Source organism: Nylanderia fulva, unplaced genomic scaffold (genome assembly GCF_048542155.1).
Source record: "Nylanderia fulva isolate GAGA-0341 unplaced genomic scaffold, ASM4854215v1 Scaffold26, whole genome shotgun sequence".
Lineage (NCBI taxonomy): Eukaryota > Metazoa > Arthropoda > Insecta > Hymenoptera > Formicidae > Nylanderia > Nylanderia fulva.
The window spans coordinates 327,065-355,052 of record NW_028190325.1 but is presented as its reverse complement, the minus strand read 5'-3'; the positions used below and the strand labels follow the sequence as shown (position 1 = coordinate 355,052).

The window sequence follows — 27,988 nt, the reverse complement described above, 5'->3', positions numbered from 1 at the left end:
TTCGCTACAGTCGTTAAAAATCTTTTATTTGTTTCTCAAAGAATCCGTCCGCCCGTATTAGCAATTACAAAACGGCTTTCACGGCAGGCACAGCTTTCAAGATCCCGTCGATCGGTTCGATGGAATGGACGCGACTCCACGGAATCCTATAACGCTGTTCTTATTTAAAAATCACTATGCTCCGTCAGTATACGGAGCTGTATACACATGACATAAAGTTATTACGCTTACACGCTATTTATGCATATATATACATATATATATATATATATATATATGTATAAGATATACATACTTCTTTTTTGTATTTATTAGTATATAGCTGTGTTCTCTCTTAGCCCTGACAAAATACGTAATATAATAAAATATATGAAAAATTGCTATAGGCCGAAGTCATACGCGGTGTCATACGAATGCAAATATCTATTGTAGATAAGAATCTATTATAGAATTGTACCTTTTGTTTCTCCATGTTTTTATTAAGACAGGTCGAACGTCTAAAATAATTCCTCGAAATGCAAGTTATATATTATTCAGAGTGTTCACAGAGAGACACAAAACTGTTTATAAAATCTTAAAAAAATATCCAAATTAGCAAAATTCAATCTACAATAGATTAATTTCTTCAAGTTCTTAAAAGTATTGAATTATTAAACAACTGATTGCACATAGAATCCTCTGCGAGTTACTGGCAACCAAGTAGCAAACTGAAGTCATTAAACGTCAAAATGACATCATTCGACGTCCAAATGACGCACGTTTGCTACCTGGAAATTTTGCGTATTTCGTGAGACACGTCTATCTTTTTGCAAAAGATGTAGGATATAATAATATCATATTTGAAATTACTGAAAGATGCAAAAATGTAATTATTCGAATTTTCTTTCGTCTTTTTTTCCATATTTTTTGTGATTCTTATCTGTATTGCACCGACGTTACCGCGAGACCTCGTCAAAAATCGCTCATCACAATCTGATTTTCTTTTTCTCTCCATGCACACGTGTACATCACTTTGCAGCGACAAATTTCCGACTTTTTTTGACTCTCGCGAATCCTTTTTGCTGCGATATTTTTATAATAAATCATAGAGAGGCTATTTTGTATGAGAAGAGACAAAAAAATATATACTCTTTTCTTTCAAAGATGATCCCAATCAAATCAAATCCCGAGATGTAAAAAGATAATAATAAAAAGATATATATATATATTTTTCCCAGAGTAAAAGAGACAAAATCAATTTTTCAGTTCATTTTTAAATAAAAAATGTAGAGTATTATCTATTTATACATCAAATCGAATCCCGAAATGGAAATAGATAATACTAGAGATAGTTTTTTGCTTTTCATTTATTGAACAATTAACTTCGCCTCTTCTGGAAAAAAATATACAATATTTTTTCCCAGAAGAGGCAAAATTAATTTTTCAGTAAATAAAAAGCAAACACTAGTATAATTTATTAATAATTCCATTTCGGGATCGACTTGATAGGATCATCTTTGATTCAGAGTTGAATAAATCATTAATCATGGAATTTAATGAAACTTTAAAAGTTTTTGGAACTTTTCGCAAGCCTTATCAAAGTTGGATATCGCCGCTGTACCGCGAATATATCCTAATTTGCAAGGAATATCGCGGTTCGCGTTGACCGTCGTCATCATCTTCATCATCATCACCAAACGTTGATCGTAGCAGAGCAATCGCCGTTTTTTCAGGTCCCAATTGCTTCGACAGTTTGCTCGATCAACGCTTAATCAGCTCGCAATCACAGCACTTTTCTCACAATCTTTCATCTACTCTTGACGAAAATTACATTTACAAATGCATTGCGCGAGGACAAAAATTCACAATACAAAGGTGCTACATTGGCAAAATACAATTAGCGATCTATCTCATATTGTATATATATATATATATATATATATATATATATATATATATATATATATATATATGTATATATGTATATGCATATACATATATATTTGTTTTTACTTATTTATTTATCGAATTAATTGTATAACCGCTTAGATCGAGAATTAAAATGGCGTCAAGAATAATAAATTGATGAAAAGTAATTTCGTGGAATATATATTTATGATTTTCTCTCTCTCTTTCTTTCCTACTCTCTCATCGATAAATTATATCGAATTGACAAAGTCAGAAAATATGAAAAATGCAAATTTTGCGAAAAAATATTAGAAGTTATATTTTCCCCACAAATGCGAGAAACAGGAACTCGTTACGAGTGATTTTAAAACTCGTTAATCGATTGTTATAAACATTGTTTTTTTACATGATTAAATATTTATGTATAAGATTGAAAATTAAAGCTGTCTGTGCAAGGACATAGATGATTTTATGAAAATGATTTTGTGAACAAATTCCCGAAAGTAATTTTTTCTAATATAGTATATTATATTTTTCATTTAAGGAAATAATAATTATAACTTTATTATATAATAACTTATTATTTAGAAAGTAATATATTCTTCGAATTAATATTATGTTATTCATTGAAAATATTTGTATCATCTGAAAGATGTAAAGATATTTTAAATTAAAATATCTTTTTTCAACTAAAATAAATAATTCTTCGGAAAAAGAATATTTTGTGCTATATATCTTTTATGCAGATGATCTCAATTAATGTTTCAGTCCACGAATAACACTGTCAGTTCGATAAATCACAATCTATGGAAAGAAGAAGGTAGCATTTGTTTTCAATCACTCGCCCAAGCTCTATTATTCGAACGCTTTGATAGTTATATAATAATTTTCTTAAACATTACTGTATTCTTTGACAAAATTGCAATCAACCTTTGCACCGCGAACATTTTTACTAGCGCGATTTTTTATGTTTCTAATTTTCAATGTTAAAGCTATATTTGTAGTAATAAAGCGCGCTTTAAAGTTAGAAAACACAGCTTTAATGATAATATCGTTTAATAGAGATTAACTTCTTATTAAATAGAAATGCCCAAACGCAATAGAATGCGATTAGAATATTCACCAATTAGAATCGCAATGTGATAACAATTAAATTGCTATTAAATTCGACTTAAAGTTTAACTAATGAGTTTACTTAGCTTAATTCACCAAAGTCCATTAATCGTTAAACAATATTACATGATCCTAATTGGGATCTTTGATACAATTTCGCGGAATAATAATATAATGCCAAAGAATTCGTCAAGAATTTCAGGTTGCAATATTTTTCCTAGCACGAGCAGACATTCTGTATACATATCTATCATACACTCAGTTCCTTTAAGAGTACGCATATTTTCGCCGATTTTTTGTTCCTTATTGTAGTGATAGAACATGTGTCACAAAACAAAAAACAAATAACAATATTCCTGTACATACAGATCGATTACGGGATCGTTTCATCGCTTTGCGACGCCGGTTGCAACTTGCTGTTTCTTAGATTAAGAACGAGTCGGTACGATCTATGCTCATTCAAGCATACACTGTCTTCTATTTTTATATTAATTACATTGTTGATCGGAAATACTAAAGGCACCTAATGTTTCGCTGGATGCTGTTTGCGTTGCGCATTGACAATTAATTAATCGACAGGCGCAACCGAGATAAATCGCGACGGAAATTCTCCGTTTCTTTTCTGAATCCATTCCTTCTAATTTATTTCTTTTTTTGCACACATAGTTCGTCTTCATAATGTAAGAGACGAAGTTAAATTAATTCCGCACAAGATCACAGTTATAAAAAAAGTAAAATATATAGAAATCGGAGAAATTCCATCTATACGCTTGAAGTCTATACAACATTCGCGAATACTATTGTTTATTCGAAGCGTAACAGCAAACCGGGCTCGATTCTAAGACATCGTGAGATTATACTATATAATATTTAATCGATGAAGACGATTTACAGTCCGCTTCGTTAATCATCGAGGGATGAATGATCGACTTTCCGAAACCCGATTATGCGATTTCCGCAATCTTGTGTACATCTCGGATTTAATTCCTGATTTTTTTTCGCGAAAAGAAACACTATAACGAGCTATTTTACTACGGGACAAAATCCACACTCGTTCACTGTGCAAGTTATAGACTTTCATTTCATGAGAAATATTGTGAAATATCCTACAAATAATGTATCAAAGAAAAATATTATACTCTCTTGCGAACTTGTTTTTATATCGAGAGATAAATTTGTACCGTTTTTAATATTTCTTCTTTTTTTTCTTTAAAACCGTATCTATGAATCGCATTACAATGGTAATATAAAATTGATTTGTCTATCGTGTAAAAATCGTGACGCAAGTAATAGTAATAACGCAGTAAAGTGACGCAATAAAGAAAAGATCAAGATATACGTGCAGAGAGGGCCTTATCGAGGACCATTAATTGTCTCCTGAGAGTATATCGCGGAAGATAGATGCCTAATATATATATATAAATTATCGTTATAATTTTTATACGAATTTTTATATGAATCTTTATACCGTGCTAATTATTTATGCATCGCGCATCGGAGCCTGCGGACTCTCATCTCCTGTCTAATCTCGCCTCGGAGAGAGATGCTGTCGGAACGTAAGAGGTAGAAAAATATACGTGTGGCGCGCATCGCTTATCCATTTGATTCGGCAGCAATGAGAATTCAGTTTAATTCTTGGATGCATAAAAGAGGGAGGAGGACTCCCTCTTTATATAAATAATATATTTCTACTTTCAACATTTCTTCTCTGCAACTCTTCTTCTGAGTAATATTTTAGGACTTTAGAGAGAAAAATCCCAAGTAATAAACTGACGTCACTTCGACGTCTAATGACGTCATACGAAATGCTTGCTACCTGGAATCCTTCAATGATATATTTCATATAACATACTATTTTTTTGTTTTATCAACTTTTATCCGAACATTTGTGCATCCAGGGATTGAGAAGCTGTTCTCATTCCGATGACGTGACATAGAGACGCGCGCTCATATACATATCGCCCCATATAATTATATCTATTACTCTTTATCAAAGTATGATTTGAAAGTATGAAATTAAGTCTCTATAAATTTAGTCTATAAATATTTTCTAACAATTAGCTTATTTTTTCTCGGATGAAAAAAGAGAAAAACGATTTTTCCGAAAAGGTACGGAGTTGGAAAAATCTATTAATCGGCGCAATAAAAGCAAACGGGATAATAATAGCGCCCTTGTCAAGAGAAAACCTGCTTCTAAATTATTTTTCCGCATCGTTAACGACTGCGAAACAAGATAAAAGTCAGAGAAGGTAGAATATTCATTTGATAGAGAGAATAGAAAGGTATAGAGAAGATGAGAAAAATCTATGGACAAAGAGAATTAGATCACCCAAGAATAAGTCTTTGTGCTTCGAATATATGGATGAGATATCTCTCCACTCTCCAAGCGATCATTACATTATTTTTACTGTACAAATCGCGAGTGACAAAGCGGGGCATGTATCGTCGCTCGCTCATTGTTCGACTAAACTGCTCGTGTCATTTACACGTATAAACAATGGGAATAATACTACGGAAATTCCACACGCATTATCTACTAGTGTATAATCTAAGCTATATTTTCCGCTGTCCTCGAATCTCCGAAATGGCACCGATCGCGCGCGCTATTGATGAATCATTAAATCTATCACTTAGAAAAGAGAAGAATGGCCGAGAGCATCCCACGAAAATCAGGCAAATTTATGCGTCTACAAAGTTTTGGAAAATTGGCTGCTTACGTTTCTACCCTGTTTGCATCTGTACATCTATGTTAAACCTGACTCATCAATTATATCTACAGTCTCTCTAATTTGTTTTTTTAGCTTTGATATATTTGAGTCAAGCTTTCACCGTCAGATTCATAAATGAATTTGCGGCGAACGAATAAACAGGACTGTCCCTATAAACATTTATCGATGTCGACAAAGTTGCGAGATTTAAGTCGATGCTTCTTACCCTGTTACGACTTGCTTAAGAAAGCAAGATCATAAAAGAAGAAATTTCTGAGATTATACACATCAGACAAAAAATTAAGATTGACGACTAAGATTAATAAATATTGTAATGGATTATCTAAAAACTCTTCCTTTTTCTAATAATAACGATAAAGAAGAGTGAATAGTCATAGAAGTAGTCAAAATTCAATTCGCACATTGGTTTGATACTTTCCTGCCACAAAAAATTCAATTAAATTTCACTGATCCTCGTACGGGATATCTATGTGATTTTTTCAGGAGTAAAATATATACATACATAGATTGCCAAATGTTCGTGGTATACTCTGGAACGCTATATCGCGTATCTTATGTTTCTCGAAATGTTATTGAGATCTGTATGTATACTAATCTAGTAGCTAAACCGATCTCGTTCACACGTTTTAGTCTGCTGCTGACACTTTGAAATATCGAGAATTCTTCCTTCGATCTAAAATATCGCATGATAGATAAATTGGTCGCTTACGAACGAGTGAGGAGATAAGAACAAACTTCAAGAAATTTGATTTGTTTCGACGCGGCGTATTAAAGCTGCCTCCGGACGATGTGTCTGTTATTTATATATATATATATATATATATATATATTTTTTTTTTTAATATTCATGAAAAATGCAAAAATTTTTTCTCTTTATCTATTTAATTACTTTAATATAATTCATGTTGCGTTTATTTCATCCAATTAAAATTCACATATTTGAAATAAATTAGAATAAAAATTGAAGAAAAGACATGTACATTTTTGTACAACAATTATTATTTATATTTTCAGATATATAGAGACTGTAATAAAAAATAATTTGTATTCTTCTCTCTTGCACTGATAAAAAAAGCTAATTCTTTTATTGGATAAAAAATGACGTTACCGCTTATTATATAGAATTGAATATTGCACTGCATTTATAGAGCAAACTCATCGTTTAGAGGCCATTTGAAATGATTGATACACCGATAAGAGAACACGAGAGAACAGAGCGGGAAAAAGAACGATGAAAATCATTAAAATATTATATGTATATTCAAATGTCGCGGATATATTGCGTACCGACAAATTACACGAAAGGGATGCAATTATCACGAATGAGTAGACTATCTTGGCAACGTACATCGAGTGTATATGTGTCCACGGAGAGAGAAATACCAAAAGTATAAAAATAGAGGGATTAATAATTAGAGTAACTTTACCATAAAATAGTCTCTTAAGTATATTAATATAGCGTGAGATATAGAAAGATGTTTAAAAACGGAATTTTATCGTGGCTCTCGAGGAGCGTTTTCTTTTTCTTTTTTTTAAGTTTTTTTCTCGTAAAATGCGCGACGTAGTTAGTAATTTACGAAAGTCACTTTCATTCCTATGTCACTGCGTCTATGTCACACAGAGCTTTCCGTAAAAAAGTTGTATACGTATCAGAAGAAAGCGTCGTACATCCGCGCAAATAGTACAAGAATGAACAAAGTATATATCAGTGAAGAGATTAACAAAGGATATTAATAGCAAAATGCAAGTAACTCTCTCGGAAAGAAAGAATTGTGCATCTGTGCACTGTACATGCTTCGTAGAAAAGTCACGGCCGGGTTTACGACTCTCTCTCTTACACACACCTTCCACCTTATCATCTACGTTCCTTCCTAAACGACACCCCTGATTGTTGACATCCCCAATTGTTCATTCAGGGTTCATTCCGCTAACAGGAAATCGTGTCGTACATATATATGTGACGCGTCAGCGGAACTTTCGAGGAAAAAAAATACAGTTTCGTGTGATCGACAGATTGGAAAGACCCGATCGCACGTCGCACAAGAAAGCAGTCTTCCATCTGGAGCAAAAACTCTTCCTTTCGCGGAGAATCCTTCTTCTTCCTCTTCTTCTTCAGGGTTTTGCTCTGTCTTTACCTGAGACAGCGCAGCCACTTGGGTAGCATGGCCGCGCATCTCAAATAATCTCAAATGGAGCCGCTGCTGTCACCAGGAAACACCATCATGTTCTCCGCTCCGTACGACGGGGTCGGCGAACTCCTCGCGTCTAGGGACGCCCTGCTGGCGGAGCTGAAACTACTGGAACTCAGGTCCTCGTAACTGGCCACCGACTGACTGCCACCTGAAAAATACAGAACGAGTCAGCAATGACGAGATGACGAGGGAGGCTTCCTTTTTTTGTGCACAATTCATCGTCTCATTTGCACAAAAATTCGCGCGTCTATGAAGAAACTTATAACTTATTGACAGATTTATGACAGATCGTCATTGGTCTTAAGGACAAAGTCGTTGAGCTCGATATTTCTATAAAATAATGGTAAATTAAATAAAGTATCGTATATATTTAAAGTTTTTATTTGCGAATTAATAATCATCTCGCACAAAGGTGAAGCAAGTGAGATGAATTGTATTATAAAGGAAAAAGGAAGAAATAATGAAATCAAAATTCGAAAATTGAATTTTTATTTATAGTCGAGTTTTCAAGTCATCTAGTGAATGTTAGTAAATTTCTCCTTGAGACCGATGACATGTACGTATGTGTTAATAGATGCTTCAGATGTTTAAGTCGAAAAAGATATCCTTAGCAATTTGTACTTGTATGTATATTTAGCGCTGAATATGATTGCTCGATTTTAATATTTCAATAAAAATTAAAATATCGAGCGCGTCATAACAAGTTTTATAAATAATTGGGATTCCTATTGTATGGATATATTAAAATTATATCATCTAGACATTATATAGTTGTTACACAATATTATTTTTTTCTTAATATAATACACATTTGTATTTTGTTCTTCAATGTATTATTTAAAAAATTATATTATAAAATCTATATAATTTTATATGTTAATCTACACTTTAAAGAAAAGTTCATAAATTATAAAAATATTCCAGAAAGATGAAATTTTCAAAGTCTCAGCGCTAAATATACGATGCGAATATATACAGAGAAATCCACAAGTATATATATTATTAATGTAATAATAATCATAATTTTTTTTAAGAGGACGAGAAACTTTTCAAGAAAAATAGCATGCGTATGCGGTATGGCTGTATACTTTTATTTTCGTTTTATCGTTTTTGTCTTTTTTTCCTTATGTATCATATCAGCAATTGTTCGCTCATGGAGAAGAGTTTCTTCCGCGAACTAACATCTCGCATGATATCTCGCGTGCGTCAGACATGATTTTTGTTTATTTTTTTTGTACATTTGTCATTACAATTAGTAATATCGTTAGTGCATTTTACGATACATTCCTGTGTGTTTCCAGCCACAATTGATTTTACACCGTGGAAGAAAACAGCATCTGCGACTTGTTCGCTTCCTTTTTTCTCGTTCTCGTGGACGATTCTCTCTCGATAATTAATTAATTAATTAATTGAGATCATATTGAGCGACGTAGTTCAACGTCGTTCAATTTAAACGAAAAGAAACGTCGATTTAACATAGATATTTTAACTGCTCTCTGTTTGTTAATTACAAGAGCTTTCGAATAAATTCGATATTTCCATTTTTGAATTAATACCGAAAGTGCGTACCTGAGAGTGTTTCCTATATTCAGTGTGTGAATAGATTATTTTATGTATGTACTTTGTAAATATTTCCAGAACATATTCGCAGAAATTTTGTTTCTTGAAAAGAAGTGGAAAGAGTGTCACAATTCGAAAAAGTATTGTAATAAGCTTTCAAAAGTTTCTTATATCTAAAAGTTAGATTTAAAAAAAGATCATAAAATATTATAAGCTTAATATATAATTTTGCAGGTTTAATTGGCAAACACGTTTTGATTTGCGACACTCTTTCTCGCAAAATGTAATACGTGCAGCAGCGATTTAAATTGGTTTTGCATTTTGCATACAAGAGTCAGTCGTGCCGTTAACATATATTAAACTTGGCTAAGAATTGTACATTGTGATTTATAGAAAAAAATAATACTGAACACCATTATTGTGCACTGAGAAAATCTCGCGCTTAAATCAGTGGAACTTAAATTGTACAATTAATTTACAAAATTTAGAATGTGTTTACAAAGTTTAGAATTTCACATAACAAAAACATGCTCTTTCTTCATGTAAATTTTTTTTGTTTCTACTTTGCTTATCCGAATAACTTTTTTTCTCAATGCACGTTCAAGGAAATTAATCGCGTAAACTTAAATCACATAAATTAATGCTAAAATGTAACAAAAAGTTGTGTTCCACAGACTTTGGCATTGTAACATCACACAAGCGAATACGTCGTATACATTTTTTACATGTCACAGCTGCTTGAGAATGATCTGAATCATTTACTGTGCAAGAATTATCAGAATCATTTACGAGAATGAGATAAAGGATTAACGAACGAGACTGACAAAACTTTTACATCAAGCACGCTAAACGATTCTACAAGCTAAAGCTTATCGCAGAGAAATAGAACTTCCGCGCACGTTCTAAATCGTACGAATAAATATGAAAGTGTAATCGAATTAATCTATCAATTATCAACGGTGTTACATTTACGTATCGGCGAAGGCAGTCATTGCACGATACATTTTTGAACATTTTTTCGCGATTATTGCCTTCTATCGTAACGATCTAGGATGTACAGTAACAGCCGAAAGTTCATCTATATTAAGATTCCTTTAGTAGGAAAAAAAGCACTTAACGTTTAGTTAACAAATTTGTATCTCGAATTCATATCTATATATAATAATATTCACTAATATATAAGCTTAAAATATTCGCAATTTATATCTTAGATAGAGTCTCTCTAAATAGAATTTAGAAATTAGTTAAATAATCTAACAATAAGATGATGTAAATATAATACAATAAATATATGTATATAATAATAAATAATATAATAAAATAAATAACTTATATAAAATAATAAATAATTCAGTTTATATTACCTTCAAATAAGAATATTTGATAGCTCTTTTCAAGTGCGATGATATTTTTGCGTTTTCATTATTTATTTAATATAATTCATGCAGAGAGATTGTCTTATCGTAAAGCTAATATAATTATTGTATCGATAAATACTATATCTCATTTTGGCCATTACTGTACATACAAAATCGAAACTAATGCTATTCAAAAAGGTTTATTGCAAAATTGCCGATTTGACGAATCGTGGGATAAATAATATATATTATTCTTCATCGGCCATTTTTCTTTTTCTTTTTGTAAAAGAATACCTCTGCCGCAGAAATACTGATTATAATTGCTCTAACTATTCAGGTAGACAACTAGGTAAACTAGGTAATTCGATTTACACAGAAAAAAAATAAAATAGAATCATTTTTTACAGATAGATTCGGCGCCAAATGTTTCTGTCGATTAATTATTATAATCTCTCAAACGTTTAGACTTGGTTGCACCAACGTCGTGATTAATTAATCCCAGCTAAAATTTCTCGTCTATATTTGGACAGGACTTAAATAATCTAAAAAAAATTGCGAATTCGTTAATCCAGGAAACGACTCGATGCAACGTAGCCTAAATGTTCCTCGAACAATTCTATAAATAGATATACATATACACACATACATATAGCATTATACAATAAATATTATCTACACGACATTAATAACTTTGAGAAAAAAAATGATGCGACACTCTTTCTCGACAGAAATCGAAATATATCGATGATTTGAATGTGATTGTGTATAAAGTGCGCTTTTAAGAATTTTGATGATTATTTCGAGCTTTTCATTTTGCATAAAACAGATAAAACGTGAACGCAAAAAAAAAAATCGCAAATACTACCCAGAATTGCAGCAATAATGGAGCGAGACAAAGACTCAATCTCCCTTTTTTTTAATCGCACTTCGCTAATAAAAGTGATTAAAGACCGAGGATAGAGACATCCTTGGAAAGCGTAATACATTATTAATTGTCAATATTATATTCGATACACTCTCTGCACTCATACATATACAATATACATGCATCTCACTCATCCCTCTCGATTGCACGCAGTAATTTGTCATAAACTATAAATCGTAGATTTTTTTTCTCTAAATCTGTGATACATACCTGCGTATGTAACGATATAGAATTAGTCGCGACGAAGATCAAACGAGACGACTTTCGTAATTAAATTAAATGTATTTTATGCATCAAGCTGTACGCATAAAATATCTAATGCCGTTTATAGATCGAGATCACTAGCAGTTGGAGGGACATCACAGTTTGATGAAGAATTCTTTCACGTGAAACTTCGTAAGAGAAACGACGCGATGAATAAATATACCGAAAAGGTGAATGAACTATATAAACTCCCTCTCTTTGACAATTCAATTCTCGAAGGAGCTTCACAATTATATATATAATACTTGATAAATTATTATTCTATCGCGATTATAACAAGATGAAAAATACGCAAATAAAAATATCCGTAGCAAGAAAAGTTCACAAAAAATTAATAAATAATAATTTAAAAAAAATATATAACAAAAATTAAATACTAATAAAATATTTTCGCAATTTATATAGTTCATCCTATACATTTCCTTTTCATTCTTGCCTAAAATAGATTTTACAATTAATCTTTGAGCCAATAAAAGATACGTCTCAACGATACGCTTTTTCCCTCAAATTTTTCTACATCGTAGAAATTGTTTTACAGTGATCGTAATCGACGAGAATCACTGCTGCAAAAGCTACTGAATTTACTGAGTATTTTCCGTGCTTTCCTTTTCAATACATTCTCAAACATACAGTATTTATTTTTTTTCTTTTTATCGCTAATTATAATATAAGAAACGCAATTATTTTATCTACACACATATTTTTTTATCGACAACACCTTCAACATATTTTATAAGTTTTTTTTTATTTTTCTTCTCATTTCCCGTCTCGCATATTCTACATTTGAAAGTGAAATTTTTACGGACTAAGCATAACACGTTTGCATAGGCCATTTTGATGTTTGGAAAAAAATGACAATTAAAGGAAAAAAATTAGAAACAATTATAAATGTTAATTGTAAAGAATAGAAATAGAGCAAAGTAGAGAAGAAATTTATATACGAAAAGTGGCGACCGCGCGAGTTTTACTTTATTCTTCCTTTTTTTTCACTATCAGATATACAAATTAAAATTATTTCTAATTTAATCTAATTTTTTTCAGAGCATAAGAGAATATATCTTTTACTTAACTTAAATATTCTTTCATTATTATAAAATCTTAATTTGTCTTATAGCGAGTTCGTTTTGTATCTCAAAATTATAATTTTGATGCATTGTTTAACGCAAGATACAAATAATCGAATCAATTTCTATTATTGTAAATAATGTTTGCCAGTTTTAACATTATATCGCAAAAACAACTGTGATATCTATAGAGTCATCGCAAAATTATTTATATTGTCGATCGAAAATGCAAATTTCCGTTTACGTCTGTAGTTATTAAGGATCTTTTTCTATATTTAAATGGCATTTTTGCAAAGTTATTTTAATATATGAGATCGAAATGTCGAGTTTATATACGCGAATCAATGTAATAATATAATGCATCACAAATCACTTTATATAATTTTCTACATTTTTGTAATAAATAAAGAAATTACTCGTGCACAATATATGCTACACAAATTATATAAAATAATAATAAATATATAAATTATAAATTGAACTAATGTTTAAATAATATTATATGTATATACTTAAATTATATAAACAGAAGAGAGAAAATACTGTATTCTTTACAAAATCAACTAATTAAAAAAAACATTCTGTTTTATAGAAAAAATGAAGTTTCTTTAGGAAAAAAATATAAAAAATATATAATTTAAAAAAAAGAAAATAAAATTTAAAAACAAGATTTCAGTAGATCATCAATGTTAAGGCTTAATATAATAGGCTTTCCTAACATTTCCTAACAACCCAGTAAACACATTGTTATAGCAATGTTACATAAGTACAACAGAATTAGATATTAGATATAATATTGCTATCAGAATTAGAGTTGTAATTTTTCGCTCTAAAATATAAAACGTAATATACATAATATTGTTCACAGTTACATATAAAATGAATAAATCACACAAACAAATAAATAAAATAAAACAAATAATAAATTATATATTTCATAAAGTTTTAATTTACACAGTCCCTCATTAATTTTTTATCTACTTTATTATATCAGTATAAATATTTTTTTATTTATATTTATTAAATGCTAAATTTAAAAAAATTATATTACATAATTATAATTATTTTATTTCAAAATTTTTGATTTTATATATATATATATATATATATATATATACATATATTATAATTATTTAAAATTATTATAATTATAAATATATGATATATAATCTTTATAAAATAAATAATTTTTTAAAATAATATAATTTTTATAATATAATTCGGATAGAGAGAGCCTTTCTTTTTTACTTTTATAAAATAATAGATTTTTATTTGATAATTTTTTAAATGATTCTAAGAAATATCAGAAAGAATATTAATTTTGTCTTTTAATATATACAATTTTAATTCATGTGTGGATAACTCACGTTATATTATTTGTTATTTTATCATTATTGTTATATCACTGCAACAGTGTTTACTGGAATATGAATATTTTCACATGTTAGGAAACCCTGTATAAATCGAAATGTACATATATTATTAAAAAAAAGTATCGGAGAATTTCTTGATTCTTTGTGCACCACATCACAATATATTCTTTTATATTCGATATCCAAATTTTTCTTATATTTGATATATTTATTAGCTCCGGTTTTAAAATTTAAAAAAAACCCCGATCAATCTCAATAGCAAAAAAAAATCGCAAAGATTGATTAATACCCAGATTATCGTTTCTCGACTCTGAACGGTACACGCAGTCGCGATGACAAATAATAATATAATAATACACAGCCTCTTCATGCGCGACCTGTGATAAGTCGTCGCATTTGTGAAGAGGACACGTGGAAGGATTCCTTGTACAAGATTCGTGCGAATATGATTTTCTCGTGTATACATAAATGAGCGCACATCAAAAAATCTGGTGATGCATATCGCGAGTATTCATGGATACACAATCTTCTACCATCCATTTCCTATTATCAATATTACTATTATTATTTCGACAGATCATCGTAGAATCTCATCTGCGTAGCAGACTCAAATGTAATCAATCAATGATAGAGAGAGAGAGAGAAAAAGAGAGAGAGAGTCTTCTCAAAAATATTTCAAAAATAAATAGATGTTACGATGCAAAGATGTGTAAATGATAGATGAAGTATCAATGAAGAAATATTGCCTATCGCATATACCGAGAACAATGATCGTTAATTGACTAACTAGAAGATTAATCATTGCAAATGAACACCTAAGTGTGGTCGATCGTCTGTTACCTTGCTAACGATACTTTAATCAAGCAAAGTATTTTACTATTTCGGATTCGAACAAAGTGTTGCGATTTCGCGAAAACAATAATGTCGTCATTCGATCGAAAGCCTAATCTCTCGCGGCAATAAACGTTCGTGAATACTGAATAAATTTAACGATAATTTGTACTACAACAAAGAAGTATGGCCTATTTACCGAACAATGATCGTTACTCGGCTAGCTAAAAGATTAATCCTTGCAAATGAACACCTACTGTGGTCGCGCGATAGTTTGTTACATTATTAACAATCAAACTGATAGTGGGAAATATATAAGATATATATATACGCATCCCACAAATTGAATCCAAACTTATCACCTTTTCTTTTTGTTTTTTTTCCTCTTTTTGTCACAATTTAAGGCAGTCAAATCGAAATTGCTACACAGGAGTTGCCAAATATATAGTTGCGATAAAAGCGCTACCTCTCCTTCTCCCTTGTTAATTCTATACCCCATTAGAATTAACGTCGAGAAGTCGTTTTCTAATACAACATCCACTAGAACACAACCTTGCCCGCCACACATTGCCCTAACGCTTTTTATTCGTTTGTGTTCTTGTGAGAGATAATGATTGCTAAAACGGTATCTTTCTATAATCAGAAATAAGTTATTCGTCAAACTTGCCGCAAGAACGTGCCTTTTTTTTTAAATAAATGACGCAAACGAGAGTAACATACACATATATACCTACGTAACGACATACATATAACGACACGCTCTCAACTTTTCTCTTACAAATTTTCTAGCGATTCAGTATTGCCGCAGTCATTTAAAATTATATAATATATTCGGAAAAACTCAAAGATATATATATATATATATATACATATTTTTTTCTTGAAAATAAACGGCGGTTTATATTCCTCGAAAGCGAATTTGAAGAGAAGAAGATGGCCCCCGTCGTTATTGTAGCGAAAAACACACGTCGATCGCGCTGGCCGATGCAAGGTTGCACTCTTGCAAGGTCAACGCACAATCACAGTTCGAACTCTGACAATTTCCCTCCCCTCTCCCTCCCCCTCTCACATACGCGGGATATTAATCTACTCCCGCTACTTGCATCAGAAGTATGTAGAGGGCAAGGCTCGCCCTAGGCACGTCCATGCAGCAATCCTCTACTCATCTGCGCTTTTTCCTCTTGGATCGGTTGCTCGTTTTCTTGGCGGTGGTCGACGAGCTCTCCGTCTCGCTTCGCTTTTCGGCGTGCTTCGGATGGCAGGACACGTCAGATCCCGGATCTTCGGGCACCGAGAGAGTCGGAGTCGCCGGGTTATTCCGCTCGAGGTCGCCCTCCGTCGTCGTCTTCTGCTGCTGCTGCTGTTGCTGAAGCGCCGGCTGAAGCTGCAAAGAAGATTCTCTTTGCGATTCTCTCCTCTCGGCTGGCACGTTACCTCGACGTGTCTTGTCGACGACGGATCGTACTTCCGGGACCGGAGGAGACTGTTCTTTCTTATCCTCCCCATCCTGATGCGACGTCTTGGCTCGCGTCAAAGTAACACCCACGAGATCCTTGTCCGCGTGAGGCTCTTCGTCTATCACCGGTGAGGGAAGATCTATGAGAATAGTCTCTTCCACCGTCGTCGTCCTCGTCGTCGTCGTCGTCGTTGTCGCCGTCGTTGTCGTCGTTGGTGTTGTTTCGTCGACGTTATCATCGCCCTTTTCGCCCAGCAGCTCCTCCTTTTCCTTCTCCTCGACTTTAAAGGCTCGTCGTCGCGCGCTCTCGTGCTTGTCTGCCCCGGATTCGAAGAACGGGAGATCCTCCCTGTTGCAAAATTCTAGAATTTTGTTCTTCAACTTCCTCGCGTGCTCGCCGACCTCCGTTTTCTCCTCTACCTCGATCAACGGCTCGAGATCCGTTTCCTTGCAACCCTCTTGCGAATCTGACAAGGAGATGCTCTTCTTCACGATGGAACTCCACGATATCTCGGTCGAGGGAGGGCTTTGAGCTTTCTGTTCCTGAAGACTCTTGGAAAAGTCCACAAATGACTCGTCCTGCACAGCCTCTCGCAGATCCGCCATTTTCACTCTGGAGGAGCGGAATGAAGGCGGATGAGCGGAAGAGGAAGAGAGGGAGAGAGGCTCCGTCGAGATATTTTCTTGAAACTGGCCGTCCGCCTGCGACTTCTTACTCTTGCGAGATTTTCTGACTCGCGTTCCGGAAGCAGCGGGCAAAATCTTGCACTCCGGCGTTGGGTCAGCGTCTGTGTCGGCTCTTTGCATCGCATCGAGATCGATAATCTCAACAATATCGCTGGCAACAGAGGCCTGAAAAGCCCGCTTACCAGATAACAATGAGGAATTCGCTGTCGTTTTCGCGACACGACCTTTGGCCCTTCTGGTCGGACTCGTTCCCTCTGGTTTGTCCTTGAGATGATCGGCGAGGCTATACTTGTCGGCCGCCGCCTCCTCCTTCAGCCAAATTTCCTCCAGCGGATTGTATATTACGGTGATCTCCGCGGTCTCCGGGTCACCTTTTTCAATCACCATGATATCCTTTCGTTTCTTGCTCAGTTTGGACTTGGTTTCTTGCTGCTCCGTTTCCTGCGGAGAGGAACTCATCGCGCCGAGTTCCAGCTCGCAGATCTCCGAGAGCTGGACGTGTTCCAGATCATCATCGGATGACAGAGCGTGCTTGCTCTGCCTTCTACGCGAGCTTCTGTCACCGCAGGTCTTCGTCGCAGACTTGGTCGCGTAGGTGACGTCAGCCAGAGTCGCGGAGTCGAGGCCACTGAACTCGGCGCTGTGTATGTATTCCAGGTCGTCGTCCGAGATCGTGCTCTTGCTGCTCTTCCGCTGCTCCACCGGGGAGAATGATTGCGCGACCATGGCACCAAAAAGCGCGTCGTCTCCCCTGCACTTATCGTCGCCCGCGTCGATCCTCGCGCGCATCAGCGTCACCTCGGACGCGTGGATGTGCTCGATGTCGTCGTCGGATTGAGTGGCCGTGGAGGCAGCGTCCTTGCACGGCTCCACCATGTGATACTCGATGGAATTGAAGTCGTCCAACGGCGGAGGATCCAACGGCGGTAATTCGTCATCGTCGTCTTCAAGTAGTAGTTCCGTTTTTCCCGATTTCGCAGCGAGTTTAACAAGATTCTCCTCCTTCGTCGATTCGAGCGTGGGTTCAACGAAGGATTCCGCTTTTTTCGCGCTTTTAAATTCCTTGCTCTCGAACGTCGCTGCTCGATCCTCGTCGAACAGGTCTCGCGGAGCGCGACTCTTCCATCTCCCATTTTTATGCGTCTGCGTTGCCTCCCCGTGCTTCTCTTTCGCAATCTTATAAACATCTTTCGTAGTTTCAGCCTTCTTCTTACGAACCTCGTCTCTCTCTCTTTCCGTAAAAACACTCGGATCCGCGCATCCGGATTCAACCGGAGGATGTTTCTGCGAGGTGGATGTTTCTTTCTCGGAATCGACGATCGACCTTCTCGCGAAGGACCTCTTAGCCCTCTCGTCCGCGCTCGCGGACTGCATCGACTCGACCACATTCCTCTCGCCTCGCATCGTCTTGTTCTCCATCAGCGTGACGCTGTCGTCGTCGTAGCTGACGACGTACTTAGCCTTGGCCAGATGTTTCTCGAGATGAGCCTCGTGAACGTGATAGTCCTCGACACGCCTGTCGCCGGCGGATCTGCCAGCTGCCTTGCTACACCACATCGCGGTCTCCTTTGCGTGCGTCATCGGGCTGCTCGGGATCTCGCCCGGTTCGGCGCACAGGCTGAGACTCGTGGGCACGTCGCGGAACGCGCCCTCGCGCTCGTAATCGATCGAGGTCGACGTCATCGTCGCCATCTCCGCGCATAGGGCGCGACGTTCCTGGAGCTCGCGAATATTCTCGTCAGGCACGCTGTCGATCGCCGTGGGCTCGTTGGCGGCCCGCATCTCCGCGCAGATTTCGGTGTGCTCGCAACTCAGCGTCCGGCTCTCCGGCACGTCCGGGAGATGATCGGCCGCGCCGAGCGAGGCCGGGCCTTCCTCGGCGCACACGCTTCTAGGCGCGTGGATCTCCTCCGGAGCGGAGTCGTACTCCTGAACGGAGCTAATCGAGTCCTCATCCTCGTCGGCCGACACGGTAATCACGGTGCCGGTGTGAGGGTTGACGACTTTAGTTACAGGCTGACCCACCCTCTCAATTACCGTACGCCTCCCTAGTAACAGAAAAAGCCGTTGGCAGGTATCAATATCACGAATAGCTGCTCACAAGTGTCTCTTTCTCTCTCTCTCCCTCGCTCTCTCTTAAGTTTCTCTTTTTTTCCCTTTTCTCTGATTTATTACAAGATAATTAGCTCGCATGCTCGCTCGGGATTGTGTTATCGCACGAAAAATCGTCAAGATTCAAAGAAAAAAATATGTAATGCGAACGAATAACTACGGGAGTCGGTGCTCGACGTAATAATCTCGAGCATCCCGACGATAAGTATGGATAGAAAAAAAAGCCGTTTAATCTCCCTTTTTTTCCTTCTATCGCATTCCGCATTTGCATATACTCCGCGTGCGTGTATCGATAAACACGGAAACAAAGTCAAGACAAACTTAAGAAGAGAAACACATCCGTTCGTATTTGTAATTTGCAAAACAATCTCTCTCTTTCTCTCTCTAATAAGATGTACACAAAGCTAAAAGCTCGAGCAAAATGTGGTGAATCTACATGGTTAGTATACAAGACAGTACATAATTCTGTTTTTTTTTGTTGAACGGTTCTTTTTTTGTACTTTCTTTTCCTCTTGATATAAAGAGCAGACCTCAACGAGACAAAAACTATATATGCTGTTAGTGCTCAAATAGATAATACACAGTTACTGGGACAAAAATGAAGATACCTGCCTCTGGCCAGTTCTGTATCCACGCAACTTAATGCTAGTGTGATTTCATCATTCTTTGTTAAACATATACATAATAGGAAATATATTGTAGAGAAAAAGGAAAGATTTGTTCATCATTTTCTCCAATTAGGATTATTTAAGATTTCCCAATGTGCTTGTGACGTAATGTCGTAGGAAAACGTCGGTAATAATTATCTCTTTTGAGAATCTTATTTATTTTTCAATATTTCTCGTAAAGAGCGACAAGTTGTAATCACGTCAAATTACGTGCTGAATATCACGTTAAATTTCACGCGAATATATTAACCCTGCAAACTTTGCGAGCTTGAATTCAAATGCATAATATATATATATATATATATATATATATATATATATATATATATATACAATATATATATATTTAAGAATGCACATTATATATAAACATATAAATATATAAGATTTTCAAGAATTATATTTACATTGTTTAAAAATTATGCTTGTTTAATGAAATACAACAAAAATATATTTTACAATCAAACATAAAAATGAATATATGAGTATACAGTGTGGTAATGTAGAATGCAGGCAAACTATAAGTAAGGAACAATAAAGATAAAAATAACAAAATATAACAAAATGCTCTGTTAAAATATCTTGTTCCACAACTATCACGATTATGCTAGAGTTGAAAATGATTCTCCATTACCAGAAATAAAAAAAAATTGTAGCGCAAGTTAAATTATATACACACAAATATACGCAATATATATTCAACATATACAAATATTTGTATAAATTGCACGGATATACTATATATGTGCAGGTATTGACTCGGTCGCTTCGAGAGATACATCGATCAACGAAGTGGACCTGCATTCATTCGTAAATTTGGTGCTTTTTACTACAACGTAAAACTCCGTAATTGAGTAATTGCACACTTACCTGGGGCACGATGCGACGCGATGGATATCTCGAGCATAGCTTCCGCGAGATCCTCTCTCAACTGACTCTCGCAACTGCCAACGGCTACGTTCTCGGTATCCAGAGGATCTCCGTAAGCCTCCATAAATCTCGGCGATTGCTCGTAGCTGCCTGTGTACAAAAAGTCGAATAATAGATTTTATTTCTTTATAGATAATCGGTTTATTTTTTTCCAACAATATTCGATTACTATCGACACACTTACTTCCTGACCCGTCGATGACAACTGGCATCAATGGTCTGGATGCTGCATGGGGCATATTAACGGGCTTCGATCTCGCTGGTCGTGATCCAGTAATTCCAATCTCGACCGCTTCAGCTTCGACCAAATTAACAGCGACACTAGTGAAAATTAAATCTTCGTTAAATTGGAAGAATCGCGATTAATGGTTGAAAGATTGAAATAGAACCAACCCGCTAGGTGCGTTGTAAGTTTTAAAAACGAACTGTGGTCCCATCCACAGTCGCCTGTGCGGTCCAGCGTGTGTCACGATCTCCACTTGACTCAGCCAACGATCCTCGGCCGTGTCAAGTTCTTGGTTGTTCTTTGGTGCGAACGTGACACTGAGTAACGGGTTGGACAGAGGCAACGGTGGAACAAGTTCCACAGAGTTGGGGACTCTGCAAAGCGGCCACTGGCCCTTCGCTTCGACATCCAATTCGATCATGGTATCATCGCAGACTTTTTCCTTTGGTACTCCTGAAACGAAAGCGTTAGATAAGAAGGAGAAAAAGAAATAAAGCATAATATTCTATGTGCATTTTTTTCTGCAACGTACCAGCAACTGGTTTAGGTTCCAAGTCATACTGTATCATATTTCCATGACATGCCATGATGAATAAGGAATCAACTGCTCTCTTGACAACCTTGCTGCTGGATTCTCTCTGTGCATATATCCAAGCTCTCGGCGGAGCGAAACACGCGCAAATTTTCAACGGTAGAGTCCCGCTATCATCCGAATGTAGCCGTTGCCTCTGCTGCGGCCTACAACTTTAAAAATATACGGTATTTTTTAATCACATTTTTTATTATTATGCCCGATTGTTCTCAATAAAATTAGTTCTCTGCGAAATTGATAATTACCTCGGCTGCGACGAGTTGTTGACCTGATTTAAAGACGATGGCTGCCGAATCTGCGATAGGGGATGTAATATCGTCGGATGAGGATATGGTGGAAGTCTCGGATTCGAATACGGATATATGGACAAGGGTAGCTCCGCGTGAGACACCGGAGAATGAGATCGGGTACCGTCGTCCGTCAAACCCGCGCTCTTGTGAAATCTCGATAGCCTGTTGACTACGTGAGGCGTGGAATGCGTTCTGACACCAACAGAACCTCCATAAGGCGCAACAGGAAAAACATGCGTGGTACCTCTCACAGTTGAGACTGCAGCCCAGCGTGCATCACTCGAGAATATCATGTCCTGGCGCAAACATATAAATAAATATTGTTTCCAAATGATGAAAACATCACTCGATAAAAAATAAAATAATAAGAAAATAACATTCAAAAGTTTTTATTATACAATTATTTAATATTTGATTAATTTTTCAAATATATTAAAATAATTTATTTTTATTTGAAAGAAAAATAAGAAAATGTAAGTGCAAGCCAGAAGTACAACTTTTAGTAATTTTCTATTAATTAAATAATAAATTAAATAAATATATATATATATATATATATATAAAATAAATATAAATAAATATAATATAAATAATAAACAATAAAATGGTTTAGATACAAGAAAATTTGATAGAGTAATTTATCTTTTTCACTGTTTGTAAATTAGGAAGCGTCGACATTGTATCATTAATATCATTTGAATAAGATAAGCAATTGACTTGTAAACAGCAAAAATGGTAAAACATACTTGCACTTTTGCGGTAGTATCACCACGATGCAAGATATATAGATGATGTACCGCTGCCAATGTCGGTCCACCGGGATGCGGCTGAATTCTGAATACATGAAAGTCATGTCCCCTCTTGTCGGCTGTCATTAATAACGCGCCGGTCAAATCGAAGGTCATGGCAACGATCGCATCGCTATGGGCAGTAAAATGAGCGATTACAGCCTCCGCGTTAGCGTCGTCCAACTCCTTCTCGTCCCTCGCGATCTGAAGATCCAATATCGTGACTACGCCCGGTTGCGTCACGTCGTTGCCCGCATTATTGACGGTCATCGGCGACACCGAATTCCCAGTCAGACTCGAGGCTACGGTTTCTCCTAATCCGCGAAGACCTTTACCCAGTGACTTCGCTGCATATAAAACTGTCGCTGTGTAACTCTGCACGCCCTCTCCCTCGCAACCGCCGCTGCTTCTTCTCGCGGGTATCAATCTTTTCTCGCTGCAAGCATCACCAAGGACGATTATTTAAGTACGGACAAAATGTACAATCTTTAATAACTACGTTAATGTACGCGTAGAATAAAATTCCGTACCTGTAAGCGAGCCACCGTGTTCCTAAAGCGACAGGATTTGGATTTGGGCCAGGGCTGGCGTAGCAGGTAGTGATTGTTATATTATTTTGCAATGTTCTGGCATCGAAGACCGCAATTTTTTCTAATAATGTTACGACCACGGACCGCTTGTTAGCCAACACGTCGCAGACAGGATTCTTAAATCCTACGCTATGCACCGGCTCGCCGGTCTTCAAGGAGATGAAATTGACATCGCAAAATTTTGGTCCCGGAAGAGTCGAATCCGGCTCGGAGCAGACCGCTACCATCGGCCGTTTCGCTTCGAATTCGTCGACGTGTTCATCAGTCTTTGGATTTGGTAGAATTCGAAGAGTACGAATCACGCCCTGCCGCCATGATAGAATTTCCGTTGCCTCTCCCGTCGCTGCTATCAGCCATACCTGATATAATTTATAATTCAGTCATTATCGCATTGCATTGAATATATATAAATTCAGATTGCAAGAAAAAAAAAGGAAAAACAACATCAGACACATCAAACGTTTAATAAGTTGCTATATAAATTTAAAATTAACATAAAAATCACTCACCTGAACACCAACTGTGTATCCTAGCACCAGTAATAATGGTGGCGTACTAGAACCTTCATTATAATCAGGATATAAAGTGGGGTCATTTATATCCGCATATTCAAATCGCGCCCATGATATGGTTTCCTTATTATCAGAGTTGGATGCTCCGGCGTATCCCTGTAAACAATTAGAACAAAAAATATTAAAGATATTAATATAGATTATACGATATCTAAAAAATCTTACATAATTAATGCATACCTGTGGTACTATATCATTAATAATTCCAGCAACACTATCAATAATCGATCGATCAACTATGGGTTGAGGTGAAACAACTTGAGCTCCTTTATGCACACCTCGTCTTGGTGATTCCGCAGACATTTTTTATTTTCAAATTAATTTTACCTACCTGTAAAATTAGTACAATATTGCTACTTGTTACATAAAATATATTAATTTCTAGTATATTCCAAATAAACTATTAAAAGATAGTATCTACAAATTAAAAATAATTGCTTTAACGCAGAAACATTGAAAATATTTAAAAATAAAGAAATTATGGACAGATAAGCGATATACATATATGTCATTAAAAATGTTCATACGTTAAATTGTATAAGAGAGAATTCAATTTATGCAGTAGACATTTTATATTTTATTGCGCTTCAAAAATGTTATTCTTAACAAATTGGAGAAAGCTGTTTAGAAAAAGCGATTGTTACATTTAAAATCTCGCTTTACGATTGTCAATTCAAGGAGCATGATATAAATAAATTGTCGCAGAATTCGCACACTGTCCAAAGTTTGACGTTCGCGATTATTATTATATGTATTATACGACGTTTGCAACAATATGTGTATATATATATATATATATATCGACAAGAGGCAAAGAGAAACGAACGAAGAGACAAAGGAAGGACAACACACTTGAGTGCCCTTGTCTACGCGTCTCTACGTAAACGTCGAACTTCGGAATGTCATGACGAAAGAGAGAGAAAGAGAAAAATAAAAAAACAAACAAACAAAGGAAAAACAATTATTGCTCGAACACGCGAAGAGGAGGGGGAGCAGCGCGAATTTTTCCTCTTTTTACGCAGCGGACAAAGCACAAAGAAACAAACGCGATACCGAATCTCCGTTTTCACACAATCCTCGCGCGGAGGAGGACAAAGAACCCTCGTCCAAGGTGCACCGCCACGACTCGGAGCTGCCCGACTTGGCGAGGACTCATGGACATTTTACAGCTCGTCGCGACATCGTCCTCGTCGTCGTCGTGGGATCACTAGCACCAGGCACTAAGTCGTCGTCATCGACGACGAAACTCCGTGGAGCGTCGTCGTCGTCACGCGATGCATTATTCAACGCGCACGAAAAGTGGGAAAGTGCATTGGCTAGAGTCGGTGGCAGTGTGTGTTGACGGTGCGGGAGGGAAAGGAGGAGAAGAGAAGAGGAGGGGAGGGGGTAATCTATTTTGCCAGCCGAGGTGGGAGAGAGAGGGATGCGTGTTATTGCACAACGTAGGCACACAGCTGTGCGCGAATGGAATGTGCGTTCAGGGACAGTCGTCGAGAAAGTCATGAACGGAAAGGAAGAGGGATATCAGTCGAGGACGGGTGTATCGCTTTTATTAAAAAAAAAAAGAAAAAATACACAGGATGACAGCAGGGGACTGTGAAGTCGGAGGGAGAAAGAGAATACATGTATATACTCCGATTTGATACGACGAACTGTTTACGCAACCGCGTTAAAAAAAGCGACACGAGCGCGCGAGATGAGCTTCCGCTGTTCGATTTCGCACAAATCCCGAACGGCACAACAGAAAATATTCAGAGTAATTATTATGACGTCATTTTGACGTCAAAATAACCCTAACAGCACACAGACGAAGACGTTCAGAGAACATCCTCAGGATGTCCTCTGGATATCTTTCGGACGCGTCGTGCTATTAGGGAACGCAGTTTGACATCTAAATGTCAAAATGATTACTTTTGCTATCTGTATCAGGGATATTATGGGGAGGGAAAGAGGGAATATTCTTTTGATCGATTCGTGACTTACTTCACCGCGAGCAGCCTTCTCCGTGTTTTTTCATCGTGCGCGAGGAGAGAGATAGAGAGAAAGGGAGAGAGAGAGAAAGAGAGAGAGAATGCACACTCCGCGCACTATCTTCGTCCGTCTATTGCGTCATTCCGCGAGCGACTGACAGCCCAGCGGACGACGGTGGCCGATGATGTCACGCCGCGCGCGCGAAAAACGTCGATCCTCGGACACTTCTTCCCCTGGGTGGAGAGACGCGCTACGTCTCCGCCGAGCCTTCGTCAGAGCGAAAGACACGCGAACTGTCAACGACGACACGCACGCACGCACGAGCCATCCGAGTCTCGGAAGACGCGCCTCCGCCCTTCGTCCGCACGGAGGATCACGGAGATCTCTCGAGAGCAACGCGAAATTCGCGGCCGCGGATTCGTCACTGCTTACATTACAGCGTATCTCTATATATGTATATATATATATACCTATATATATGTGCGTGTGTGTACCATGCGCCGACGTCGCGCCGCGCCACTGGACCATCTACTGCTTCGTGTGTCGGAAGAACGAAAACAATAATCAGCTGATTCGGTGATCGGTGGCAGGGGAATCGGTCGCGATCGGGAAGACACGAGCGCCCTCTTCGTTCGGAGAAGACTGGGGGTATGTATGGACTGGGTATATTTTTTTTTATATATTATTTCAGATTTTTTCTTTATAATTATCACGACGGATTTCCTCTTCGATTTTTTTTCTCAGATGTGTACATTTTGCGTTTGCATCGGAGAAACGATTTTTTTAGCTTCCTCCCTGAGAAACAGAAATAGCAATTTATTAATTAATATTTATAAGACTTAATTATAATTTCTAATGATGTCTTATGAATTTTTAAAAGACTATAATTATAATTTATAATTCTTATAAAAATATATATCACTGCGCTTATATTTATTTTTTATGTATTATACATATCTCTTATACTTTTGCATTTAATTTTTTTTCTTTTCTTTGCTTATTTTGTTCTATATTATAATTTTTTTCAAAATATATAGATATTTATTAAAATAATAATGATATTTTTTTATTTTAGTTGAATGATGGATGTTGAATTAAACTTTCTTTTCCATTTTTTAGAATTGCAGCACATCTTTGATATCCTTTCCAGAATCAGACATGTTCCTAAATCATCGAAATCTCAACTTCTAGAAATAGGAGACCTGTGACGAGATTGGACAACTGTGGGAATGATTTTGAGAGAGAAGTGGATTTGAATATGATTTAAAGGAAGGAGACAGAAGAATTATAATGTTAATTAATGGATCCTCCATTTACGCTGCATCAGAAACTAATCAGAATGTTGACTTGCTTCAATTTCATCATATTAATTACACAAACACACATCGTTGCAGCACGTCCGAATTTTTTATTGATTATTGTGGATGATCTGAGGACCACCTTGGGATGTTACGGCGATATTAATGCATACACGCCGAATATAGATGCCTTGGCTAAGGATAGTATCGTTTTTACTGAAGCATTCGCTCAGGTATATCTTTTGAAATAATTTATTTCAAATATTCAGTCTTATTTTTCATTTTAAAAAATAATTGAATTTTTCGTTGCAGCAAGCCTTATGCGCGCCCAGCAGAAATTCATTCCTGATTAGTAGAAGACCAGATACTCTTCGGCTTTATGATTTTTACAGTTATTGGCGTGATAAAGTCGGTAATTATACCACATTGCCGGAGCATTTGAAAAACAATGGATACACTACAATGTCCATAGGAAAAGTGTTTCATCCAGGTGGAGTAAGACATTTTATATA

The 27,988-nt window shown here is 36.2% G+C and overlaps 2 protein-coding genes across 10 annotated transcripts in view; one reads left to right on the top strand and one right to left on the bottom strand.

Moving 5' to 3' along the window:
- On the bottom strand, positions 1-26,726 carry LOC114939675 (uncharacterized). Of its 7 annotated transcripts, none has more exons than XM_029314049.2 (12): positions 24,735-26,627; positions 24,388-24,538; positions 24,145-24,303; positions 23,576-23,994; positions 23,004-23,481; positions 22,213-22,553; positions 21,908-22,119; positions 21,543-21,828; positions 21,334-21,470; positions 21,090-21,239; positions 16,731-19,487; positions 1-8,069 (listed from the first exon to the last, which is right to left on the bottom strand). In XM_029314049.2, the coding sequence occupies exons 2-12, from the start codon at positions 24,508-24,510 to the stop codon at positions 7,915-7,917; spliced, it is 5,217 nt and encodes a 1,738-aa protein (XP_029169882.1). In that variant the 5' UTR covers positions 24,511-24,538; positions 24,735-26,627; the 3' UTR covers positions 1-7,914. The 7 variants fall into 7 exon arrangements, with proteins under 7 accessions (XP_029169882.1, XP_085339706.1, XP_029169881.1 ...); XM_085483580.1 differs by lacking the exon at positions 1-8,069 and adding an exon at positions 14,317-16,680 and having other exon boundaries at positions 16,762-19,487; XM_029314048.2 differs by lacking the exons at positions 1-8,069; positions 24,735-26,627 and adding an exon at positions 26,649-26,726 and having other exon boundaries at positions 14,317-19,487.
- Positions 25,246-27,988, top strand: part of Ids (iduronate 2-sulfatase) — a 6,537-nt gene continuing 3,794 nt past the window's right edge. The window contains exons 1-3 of one of the 3 annotated variants that reach the window (XM_029314053.2): positions 25,246-25,963; positions 27,298-27,709; positions 27,789-27,966. In XM_029314053.2, the coding sequence (XP_029169886.2) occupies positions 27,479-27,709; positions 27,789-27,966 (409 nt within the window). In that variant the 5' untranslated portion in view covers positions 25,246-25,963; positions 27,298-27,478. Of the gene's footprint in view, positions 25,964-25,987; positions 26,842-27,297; positions 27,710-27,788; positions 27,967-27,988 lie in introns of those variants that run through there. The other 2 variants (XM_029314050.2, XM_029314052.2) reach the window with 2 other exon arrangements.

Excerpts from the sequence above, each read along its gene's own strand:
- LOC114939675 (XM_029314048.2), bottom strand. The coding sequence starts at position 24,510 with ATGTCTGCGGAATCACCAAGACGAGGTGTGCATAAAGGAGCTCAAGTT. Across the intron at positions 21,829-21,907 it reads GGAACCTAAACCAGTTGCTG|GAGTACCAAAGGAAAAAGTC; the intron begins GTACGTTGCAGA and ends CTTTCGTTTCAG. Across the intron at positions 21,471-21,542 it reads ACTTACAACGCACCTAGCGG|TGTCGCTGTTAATTTGGTCG; the intron begins GTTGGTTCTATT and ends AATTTTCACTAG.